This window comes from Nelumbo nucifera, chromosome 8 (genome assembly GCF_055504915.1).
Source record: "Nelumbo nucifera cultivar China Antique chromosome 8, China Antique-T2T, whole genome shotgun sequence".
NCBI classification, from domain to species: Eukaryota; Viridiplantae; Streptophyta; class Magnoliopsida; order Proteales; family Nelumbonaceae; genus Nelumbo; species Nelumbo nucifera.
The window spans coordinates 39,603,973-39,616,026 of record NC_142656.1 but is presented as its reverse complement, the minus strand read 5'-3'; the positions used below and the strand labels follow the sequence as shown (position 1 = coordinate 39,616,026).

General features: G+C 36.6%; 1 protein-coding gene across 3 annotated transcripts in view; it reads left to right on the top strand.

The window, feature by feature from the left end:
* Positions 1-4,851, top strand: part of LOC104590247 (putative protein phosphatase 2C 59) — a 67,868-nt gene extending 63,017 nt beyond the window's left edge. For 2 of the 3 annotated variants that reach the window (XM_010248824.2, XM_088892714.1), the window contains 6 exons: positions 221-348; positions 617-976; positions 2,848-2,934; positions 3,025-3,116; positions 4,038-4,112; positions 4,534-4,851. In XM_010248824.2, coding sequence (XP_010247126.1) covers positions 221-348; positions 617-976; positions 2,848-2,934; positions 3,025-3,116; positions 4,038-4,112; positions 4,534-4,692 — 901 coding nt within the window. In that variant the 3' untranslated portion in view covers positions 4,693-4,851. The remainder of the gene's footprint in view (positions 1-220; positions 349-616; positions 977-2,847; positions 2,935-3,024; positions 3,117-4,037; positions 4,113-4,533) is intronic. The other variant, XM_010248825.3, reaches the window with a different exon arrangement.
* Positions 4,852-12,054: the final 7,203 nt, after the last annotated feature.

Sequence of the window (12,054 nt, the reverse complement as noted above, 5' to 3'; positions counted from 1 at the left end):
TCTCGGTTTTATGTCTAAAAAATTTTTAAACAGAGTATATGGGGCCCACGTTTTTATTTGAATATTAAGAAATTTGTTTAATAAAATAACAAATAACATCAAGGTAGTTACTTATGTTCCTGTATGATTATTATGGGACCATCAAGAAATGTGTCTGAAAGTTGTATACTATCTAATAGGATGCTTGTAATACTAACCTGACATGTTTTTCCCTCAACAGTCAAAATGGGAAATTTAGCTATGGATATGCAAGCTCTCCAGGGAAAAGGTCTTCAATGGAAGATTTCTATGAGACTAGAATTGATGGTGTTGATGGGGAGATCGTTGGTCTTTTCGGAGTCTTTGATGGTAAGTCTGTATATATAATGCTATATTGTTAATTTCACAATAATTAGAAATCTGCATGATCATAATGCATGGCAATAGTACAGGTGAAATATTTCTTACCCACAAAATACTGGGTGCCGTTCATTCTCCTGTAACTCTATCTTTGCTCAAAAACTACTGACAGATTTGGAATCCTACTAATTGTAAATATGAAATATGTAACTTCAAGATGTTTTGAAAATTTAATAGATAAACTGTTGCATATTTACAAGTCTTGTGATTGTTTCAGGTCATGGGGGTGCTCGAGCTGCAGAATATGTGAAACAAAATCTGTTTAGTAATTTGATCAGGCATCCAAAGTTCATATCTGATACCAAATCAGCCATAGGTGCATGTCCTTGTACTGATTTCAATATAAAAGCTTCATCTCTATTTTATGTAATCTTACAATTGCTTTTCTGGGTTTGCCCCAATTATACCTGTTTTGCAGCTGATGCATACAGCCATACAGATTCTGAATTTCTCAAATCAGAAAATACCCAGAACAGAGATGCTGGCTCAACAGCTTCCACTGCTATACTTGTTGGTGATCGCTTGCTAGTTGCAAATGTTGGGGATTCCAGGGCTGTTATTTGCAGGGGTGGGAATGGTAAGTAATGGCATGCTAAACTGCTCTGATATTTTTCCATCAGTAACTCAATAAGAGATTTCATAAAAGAAAAACCTTTCTATCCAAAGAAGATAGCTTGATCACACACAAAACTAGCCACCATCATTGGAACTGTTACATAACTGAAAAAACAGCTACGAAGGCATCCCTTTAGCCTATTAAACAAGCTTACTTTTGATAATGTGCCCCTGTACCTGGAATTCCCCACTAAAGGTTTGGTTTACTTACACTTTCCCTTGCCATAAAGTTTGTCAAAACATTTCCAGTTCTAGAATTTGCCTGAAAAAAAAACCAACTGTGAAGAAGAGAAACTATAGACTCTACCTCTCTCAAAATGAGCCCAAAATGCCATGGGGCCCTGTCAGCTGAAGTCATCATTTTATTGCAACTAGACATCAATTATTCCATGTAGAGGAATAAGCAAAATTATCCCTTGGAGAAATGCAAGCAATTCTGCTTTTAATGAAATCCCTTCTTTTATTGGTTCTGAAAGACTCAGCAGTATGACCCCCTCATGTCCTGAATGCATCTTCAAATTCCAAATGATCCTGATAGGTAACCACCCATCAAATTTGAATTTTACCTTTATCATTTATGGAGAAATCCAATCATTAAATGTGTCACCTATATTATATATTATATATTATATATTATATATGTATATTCTATATATTATTTATATTATATCATAATTTTTTATTACAATTCTAATCAAATCGGATATCCGATAAGATATTCAAATTCGAATTCGAACCATACTCTTGAAAATCCACTGGATTTTTATCGGATTTGGATCAGTCAGATTTCTTATCTGGTATACCCTTTACTGAATCCAACCCGATCCGTTTCAAGCCCTATCTAAATTAAAACCAATTTGAACAGATTGGATGGCCCAGAAATTGAATTGGACCAGTGCAGAATGGTCCAAAGTATTCATTGATTGGATTGGACCTGGTCCATCTGTAATGGACTCATATTGGAATAGGTCGGGTTGGACCAATATCCAGTCCATTGACAGCCCTAATCTTCACCACTCTGATACCATGTTCTCAGACTTGCAAAGTTTTTGGAGAAGAAAAGAGAAAATTGAAAAGAATGGGTGGCAGAATCACTCTCTGGCCAACCCTAATTGTTTTCATTAAGATTTTCATTAAAAATACATAAATGTACAATAATGCCCCTGATTAGTAACACTAGTTGAGTAATGACTTAAGAACATTATTGGGACCAAGGACGAAATCCCAATAACTACTAACAGTAATAAGAAGAAAGAAACAAAACATATAACAGGCCTACAGGTGATAATCATCTATAACAACAATTTTTTCAGATTTCAGCCTTGCATCAACTTTTTCTTTTTTTCTTTTCCTTTTTTTACCTTTATGGAGGTATACAATGGGGGTAACCCGTCCCCCATACCCATAACCCCCCCCCCCCACACACACACACACCCCCTGGTGGCAATGGGGTTTGACCCCAACATCTCCACTCCAACTAGCAAGAGAACTTACCAACTGAGCCACCATCAGTTGGTCAGTCTTGCAACAACTTGTCAAAGGCATCAATTAAGAGTAATGACCAAATGGTATACCCAGAATTTCCATTTATATAGTCTAGTTTTGATCATTGACAAAAAGAGAGATTGAGGATGATGTTAGTTATAGAATTGTAGTTGGATAGACAAAAGAGAAGGTTTTCCCTTAGAATGCAAATTAATGCATGCAAACCAGAGTGAAGGAGATGTTGTAAGACAGATGTAAGGACACTTATATTCATTAAATGTTCTTCTTATGTTGTCCATTTGCTTCATTTAGCCATCACCTAAGAAAGCTATTTTCCAACTTTTGCAGCTATAGCAGTTTCACGAGATCACAAGCCAGACCAAACTGATGAGCGACAACGGATTGAAGATGCTGGAGGTTTTGTGATGTGGGCTGGTGAGGAAATCATCTAATTTAGATTTTGCAGGGTTTTAATTATCTATGTACCATGTTAAACCATAAGTTGACCAGAAAATGTTGCTGTAGGCACTTGGAGGGTTGGTGGTGTTCTTGCTGTTTCTCGTGCATTTGGTGACAGGCTTTTAAAGCAGTTTGTTGTTGCAGATCCTGAAATTCAGGTCTGAATGTATGGACATTATATGGTCTACCTCTTCCTATCTCTAAAATTTGGCAGATGATAAATTCATTGCTAGGATTTCACAGTTCAAATCTTCAATGCAAGGGATATTGGTCCAACCTGAGACTTCTTGTATCAGAAAGTGGCATTTTTTTCGATAATCAATGTCAAAAAGTATTATGGATATATAACATCTGATCTATCTACTATATTCTTTTGGATAATTATAAAGATAGGTTATCTATTAGATGATAACTGTATAATGATCCATAACATGCCCATAGCCATAAAACTGATGGTTATTAGCCATCTTCTCAAGTTGTGATTGACATGTGAGATGTGACATTTTGTAATTTGAGTCCCATCAAACCTGGCATGCCACACTATCTGAATGAACAGAACGTATAGATCAAAATTGGTTTGCTAGTCGGGTCATCAAAATCTTCTGCATTGAAACTTAATTTTGAGCTCGAAGGAATCCCCATATTCCTTGCACATCCTTTACTCATTGGTAAAAATTGCATCCCATAAGATATTGCCAAGGGTTCAAAAAACCCTCTTTTATGGATTTTTATATTTAAGAAAAAATTAGAAGTATTTATGTCTGTTATTCACCAGGCAAATTTGGTATGGTAGTAATACAGACTGGAATACATGGCCAATCTGGTAGTCCCTGCTTGATGGACAGTCAGGTTCTTTCAATGTGACAAAAATAAGTATAGAGGGAAATAGTATTAGGGCATCAACCATTATTAAGCTATGGTTATTGCATACTAATATGCCCATTATTTATATTTTGTAATTTGTTAGCCATTGTTGTTATGGTGGTCATTGTAAGAGGCTAAAAGGTCTACAGGTCTACCTGCCTTCCCTCTCTTGTCTTCTTCTGTGTGTGCTGATTGCTTTGCTGTTTAAATTGCAGGAAGAAGTGATTGACAGTTCCTTGGAATTTCTTATTCTTGCTAGTGATGGGTTGTGGGATGTTGTCTCAAATGAGGTTTCTTAATATTTTTCATCTCTAAATTTCTTTATGTTCAATTTCCAATTGAAGACACTAGTTGTTCCTTCATGCTACACGCACTTCATCCATGGGCTGTTTGGATTGGACTGAAAAGGATGTCTCACCTTTTGGATGGAAAATTAGCTAAAAGCTTCGATACTATTATTCCTCAAATTTCTCCAACTTTTCTTTTCCTGTAGCTATTCAAGTTTTTGCTTATTTTCCTGTGCTTGGTTACCGTGGTTGATTGATATGATTTCTGCTATGGTCCATCCAAGAGGTGGTGCACCATTGAATAACCCAGCTTTCTGAGGCCATGATGTGCCACAAATATAAGATTGCATCAGGGACACAGCTTTCTGTGGCCCATGTCACATTGAAAAACAACTTAATTTTCTTTATTTCTGAACTCTTTCAGGAGGCTGTTTCCATGATTAAATCAATAGAGGATTCAGAGCAGGCAGCTAAGAGGTTGATGCAGGAAGCATACCAAAGAGGGAGTGCAGATAATATTACTTGTGTGGTTGTTCGTTTCTTGGCCAATCAAGGGGGCCCTGCTCACAGCAGCTCTGGGTAAGCAGTTCTTATTAGCTTAGCAATTTGGTGTTGCAGTGTGATTTGTGTACCTTATGTATATGGATTGGAATAAAATTCCTCTTAAAATTATGTAAAAGGAACAGCGTTGTAGAATTGGAGTCCAATTGCTAGAAATAAAACAGAAAGGAACCTTGTTTCAGGCTGTGCAGTTGCATTCATATTTTCAGCCACTGGTATTGAGCTGTATGAATTTAGGCTAACCCTTCTTTACCATGTTGTGGGATGTAGCTAGCATGGTATTGTATAAATCCTTAATGATTAAACACAGTTTCCATTTTCCACCTTGTACTTGACGATAGTTTGTTGCTATTAACTGAGACTAATTTCTGGGAAAGGGAGCAGTCAGTTGTATAGGGGCCATCACTTGGTATAATGATAAAATCTTGGGCTGACAAGTGTGAGCAGGTGGTTTGAGAGTGGCTACTTTGTGAAAAAGAAAAATGCCAGAGCCCAGAGGTTAGGTTGGTCTCCAGTCAAAAACCCCTCCCAAGATCTCAGATACTGGGACCAAAATTGAGTAATGGCCTATTAGCTATCTGATCTACAGGGGCTACAAACCCATGAAGCAGTACTGTTGTGCCATGTTAAGGGACTACCAAAGAGATATCCCTACCTTCTCTTTCAAACCAGACAGCCTAAAGGAACATTTTTCTGCTTCAAATTCATACAGTAGGATACATGGTTATCATGTACATTTGTAATATGTAATGAGGCATTCTCTTAGGTTGGCTACACGGGTGATCGGTTCCTTTCCCTATTCTTTCTTTCAAACCAGACAGCCTAAAGGAGCACTTTTTCAGCTTCAAATTCATACAGTATGATACATGGTTATCATGTACATTTGTTATATGTAATGAGGCACTCTCTTAGGTGGGCTACATGGGTGATCGGACCTTATTTCTCATATTGTCCTTAGCCAAGTAATCAGAGTGTGGAATGGGGACAGACCGGAGCGGAAGTGGGATTGAGGTGCCAGCCCACAGAAGCTCCTAGGATGGTGTTTGAGGCTCAGGAGTTTCAGCCTGAATGGTACTGTTTGAAGCTATTTCCCTATATAGGAACAACAGGGAGTTCTTTTCTTTTTAGGCAAAAAACATTGGAACACGATATCTTATTGTTTCAAACGTGTGTCAAGTGTTATTGGGGTTTGATCCCGTGCCTCTATGTTGAAAAACCTGGGAACGTTCTTGAGCGTGACACGTTACCATGGGTGCGGGGTAAGAGAGTAATTGCAATCTATTTTCTTTTGGACAAGAAAAAGACAAACAAGGGACTGAATAGTTAACGTGTCATGGTTAAGGTTCAAAATTTCGTTACAGTATCGTAAGCTTAAAACCGATCCTTGAAACATTTTTGAAAAAAAAAAAACTAAAAATTTGAAAGTTATCAAGTACTAAAATACCTGATACACCTGTTCGTGCACATTGTGCATTTCGATACTTTAAACCTTCATGCCCAAGAACTTCCCAAATCCTAACAGCTAAGCTGTTGGCTCTTAACAGCTAAAGTTTTCTCGCCATATTTTTGGGATGCCAAGCGATCATCTCAGCTATTGCATCATATAGCTTCCGAAAAAATGCAATTGGATCAGGCTAAACCGGGCAGGGATCTGCTATCAAAAAATGCTCCCAACAGTATCCCAACTGGCCATTGCAGCTGTGCATTGGGAACATCTCCCTTCTCATTCATGAACATATTTTCTAATTTGTGGCTACAGTGCTCAGTTGGGACATGTTAGGAGCGTGTTGTTGGTAGAAGATCCGAACTGGTGAAAACCCTATTCAAGAAACACCATTTTGTTGCAGTGGAAAATTAAAAAAGAAAAAGAAACATTAATTTGAGGTTTCTTCCAAAGTTCAAATGCTCCTGTGTGAAAACCCAATGTAAAATGTGGTCTTCCTATTTTCTACATGATGCTCGTGTACCGGCATTTCAACTTGAGTGGAATGCTACCAAACAAGTTCAATTTAGGGGTTGGTGTGTACTGTAAAAATATATTGATAATAATTGGGCCCTTGGGGGCCCATGTGATGCATGGGTTTCTTAAGTGAAGTTGAACTAGAAGAACCCTATGATATCCTCAATTTAGCCCAGTCGATCCAAGTGTAACTCAAGCATTCTTTTGATGATTGTATCTAGTAAGTCTGACAACAATCCAAGTTGGTTAGTGAAATTGACCAAATTTTGTGTTAATTTTAATTAATTTTATTATGTTTGAAGGAAACTACAATGGTGATGGTGATGATGATGATGATTTTTATAAGTTTTTTTATTGTTTTAAGCAAATTAATTTTATACTAGTGGGGACCCACGTGAACTATACGAGCTTTATTAAACGAATTTGAGGCAAAAGAAGCTAGGGGTGGAACTTAGTTGAGTCTAATCCAAACTTGACCCGGCTCAATTAAAGATTTTTGCACTGGTTGGGCTTGAGTTTTTAAACTTCAATTATTTCTAAATATTAAATATCATCAAAAATAATTTACATCATCAAGGCATTATCATACACAATTTAAAATTTCAACTTTACCCTCCATTAATTTATTTTCTGAGACAACTTTCAAAGAATAATTCTTCCTACTCTTCTTGGACAAAGGTAAAAAGGACAAGAGAGAGAGAGAGAGAGAATGGTAATACAACATAATAAAGTAAAATATTATTAAATCAAATAATATAAATAGATTGATATTAAACAATAAAGCACAACACAACAAAAATGAAAAATTATTAATTTAAAAATCCACTAAACTTCTACTTAAAAATAATAACTATTAACAAAACTTAGTAAAAATTAAAACACATTTATCTTTTAGTTTCCTTAAAATGTTAATTAAAAACATTCCAATTCCACTTAATAAACACTAATAAAAATAAAGAAATTTAAATACAAAAATAATGATTGGTAGTTTTAATAATATTATGATTTAAACATGTGTTTGATATAACCTATGTATTAATGCATTTTTAATTATTTAATTAATAATAATGTTAAAATTAATAATTTTATGAGTTGAGACCTTTATGGTTTGATATAACCTGTGCTTAGTGCACATGCTACATAAAAGACATATATAAAAAAGAAGCCTCATTAAAAATGATATAGAAATAAAAATTTAATAAAAATTTAAATTGTAAAACATGTTTTATCATTGGGTGAAGAAGACGAACTAAATGGGTCTATGTTGACCCATTTCCAAAAGTGGTTTCAATTCGTTTGGAAACCCGTAATGTGTGATACACAATACAACATATCTTAACACATACGATAATATAATAATAGTAATCTATATATAATTTGAAATCTAATAACTATAATTAATAAAAAATTACTAAAACTAATAAAATTAGTAGTTCATAAATTAAAAAACTAAAATACAATTTAATTCTATTTAAAGATAATTAATATTAATAGGATAGCTAAAATTAATAAAAAAAGTAAAAGATTATGAAAAACTAATAAAATAAACCATTTGCATTCCATATAAAAATGATAAAAATTGATTAAAATAATATAATAAAACTTATAATGGCCCAATTAGAAATGTCATAAGACTCCTACTTAGGTGATCATTTATAACTTGGCCCAACCTAGCTAAACCTACAATTTTTTTGGCTCAAGCAACTATTTTTTGACTCAAATTACTAAAGTTAGAAAATATATATATTAAACTTTAGCAAGTTTTATCTAGAAACTACAAAAAAAAAATCAGAAATTAATAAAATTAGTATTGATAGGATAATTAAAAGGGAAAATTATAGTCAAAGTCAGTTGTACATTTAAAATTAAGCTGCAAGGTTGGTCCAGAAACTAACAAAATTCTGATAACTGGCTCTACATTTCAAATTATAAAATCCCTTGCCATGTCATCAAAGGCTTATGTGGTCGTTGCCAACATGTGACTCTTAATCCATATTGGACACAGCAAAAAGCTTATACTGAAAATAGGTTTTCAACTTCTCTCCCACTCCTCTAACTTCAGTATACAACCAAATCAAAACCTCCATTTCTCTCTCTCTCTCTCTCTCTATCTATCTATCTATCTATCTCTCCCTCTCTCTCCCTCTGTGTGTGTGTGTGTGTGTGTGTGTGAATCTATCATTCTCCCTTAATCTCTCTCACTCTCTTTCTCAATCAATTTATCCTTCTCCATCATTATCTTTCTCGATCAATATCTCCTTTTGTCTCAATCTCTATCATTCTCTCTCAGTCATTCCCTCGCTCCCTCTCTCATTCTTTTTTATTTTTCATACAAAATTATATTGTATTAATCAGATCGTATAAGAAAACATAAAAACAACTTGATATATTTCTAAAATCATTACACCAAGTTGGTCAAGAATTGTTGGAAGGTGAAATCCATCATATGGCTGGCCGAACCATGCTAGATGGTTGGGCAAAATTTCAAAAAATTTCTTTCGGCCTTACAGGAATCGCATTCCCAGCTTTAGAAAAACTACATTTTTCTAGGATCGTTCTTGCACCAAAACTAGATCAGCTATAAAACCAAAAGGAGGGAGAAATATACCTCATACGGATTCCATAGATATAGCTCCCAAAGTGGTAGTTCACGCCCAAATCAAAGCCCAAAACCAGCTTCCACTGAACATGGCACAGCTTGGAGTGAAGTCGGTTCAGCAACGTAGTTTTCAACAAAACTACAATCCAACTATATGGATCAAACAAGGGAGGTGACCACAGTTTTTCTTGAGGGGAGTGAGAGTTCCACCAGATGGACGCCCAAAACTTGCGGAATAGGGTGGGCGAATTTCAAAAATTTCTCTCCCTTTAACTAGGAATCGTATTCCCTATTTTAGAAAAAATCATATTTTTCAAGGATTAATCTTTAACCAAAAAATGAACCAGATTTGAAACGAAACAGTAGAAGAGGGATATACCTGATACAGAGAAATAGTATCTCTCAATGGAGGTGTTCACGCCCAAAAAAGATCACCAAAGACTGCTCCCACTGAAGATGACACAGTGGATGGAGGAGCAGAATCAGCAGGGTTCATCCCACGAACCAAACTCTTCAAGAAGAATTCAATGGAGGCAGTGAGCACAACTTCCAATCAGCCTTTCTCCAAAAAATGATATCAAGAACACTTCTTGATCTTCCCCTACCAAGGAGATCGAACTAGCAGTGAGGCAGCAACTAGAGGAGAACACAAGAGCAGGAGATGGCACAGATTTCTTCTCTCTTGGTTGTTTGAGATTTGATCTCTAGATGCTTGGATGATCTGTATGGTTCACCCCCTCCAGTCTTTACAAGCTTAAAGAGATCAGCTCCTAATCCTATCAGGAGTTTCCTAATTCAAATCATTATCTGAATTTGGACTCTCTTTAAGTGATAAGGATAAAACCCTTATCTTATCTATAGATTAGATCAGCCTTCTCCTGATCTTATCAAAAGGTTTCCAAATCTGAATTCATATCTGGTCTCTCTGAGTGGATAGAGTGGGACTCTATCCTATCAGCTGATTTAATCCCAGATCCCCCCCTCTATTTAACTAATTAAAACAGGCCAGTTCGAAGTGGGTTTTAAGCCCAATAAGTCTATGTGCTCAAACTGCTTCCGAACTGTTGCCCAGTTGGGCTTCTTTGTATGGCGTGAGACTCAAGCATTGATCTACACATCAGCCACATGGGTTCGGCCCAACCTTTGTTACAAGGCCTGGCCAAATACACTGTTATGGGCAGTGCACCCCCTGAAACCCATCACATGGGCCTCTATTGGGCCCAACACTTACATTAAGTGGTCCCTGGGCCAAGCCACCTTATAAAAACCTAGGGATTGTGGGCTGCCGGTAGTCTTGGTTTCCATCAGAGAGAGTGCATCCCCGATCGTTACCTTTGTCCGACAAAAGGGTTGATCCTGTCACTATGATCACCCACTCAGATGAATTCTCAAACTGTCCCAACATACCCAAGTTTTGACCCCCGCTAAGGATCTCACTGATTGGTACATCAAAGACAGCCCAATCCGACACCTAGTGCATTATCATAATCGAGTCAAGGGGTCAGGTGTAACTTTCCAGTTTTGCCCATTAATCTCCAAGGTCCAGGGCAATACTGAAAATCTGGTTCGGTTCAAAGATTCAATTAATCATACATTGCATGTGCCTTGGGTCTCACCCTGGCGGCTAAGACAGGCCACCCCAACCGACTTGGTGGCACATTAGTGTCAGCCTTGTCAGGATAGGTCTCCCCAGACCGACCCACTGGCTGTGAACATTCTAAACTAACACGAGTCTCATTAAGTGTCCAGTTTAAGGGTACAACACAGAAACAAACCACAAGAACATGAATCAAATATGCACTTTATTCATTTACAATAAATGTTAAAAGTACAACATTCTGATTGGAGCTAAGGGCATACAAAGACTGTCTAACATTTCTCTGATATTTTCTTGCAAAATTCAAAGATTTAAATGATCAAGATCAGTCTCAAAAAGGGGGAGACCAAACTAGGGTTTCAGGGGCGACAAGAGCAGAGAAAGAGCAGAAAGCAGAGTAATCTGAAGTAGTTCGCCTCCTCTCTTTTTATAAGCCTTAAGGAGCACCACTCCTAATCAAATTATGAGGTTTGTAATCCAAATCTTTATTTAGATCTGGACACTATCAGTGGATAGGTCTTATCCCCTTATGAGAATGGATGCTCCAAACCCATATTCACCCCATGTCACATGATTGCTTAAGCTGTCATGTGACATCTTGACTAATCATATTAACCATGGGCTTTAGGCCCATTAAGCAAATGGATCACGTCCCAAGATAGTTGTTGGCCCATTTAGGTTCAATTTGTATAGCGTGAGACTCCAACAATGATCTCACATAAGCCCACATGGGTTCGACCCATCCTCTATGAAAAGGCTTGGCCGAATTCACTACCAAATGCAGTGAACCTCTGAGTCCATCACTATGAGTTCAAAATGGGCCCAACATTTACAGTTAAATGATCACTGAGTCCAGCCATCCTATGAAGGCCCAAGGATAATGGACTTAAGTAAGATATAGCCCATCAGGTAAACAGCCCTCAATAGTCTCTTGCACTTAACCTCTCAGCCCACAATGATCAAACACTACCCATCCGACAAGGAAGGACCTCTCCCCTGACTACAAGGTGTGTAGTGTTGCACTCTTTGCTCGGATGGGTCCAGGGAAATAAATCCTTTTGCAAACATTTTTCTTGAAACATAATATATATATATATATATATATATATATATATATATATATATATATATATATATATATATATTACGAAACAAATCTCAAACACGGTTGAAATCGACTACTAGCAGTTTTGTTTTCCATTAGAGAGAGTGTAGTCTCGATCGTTCA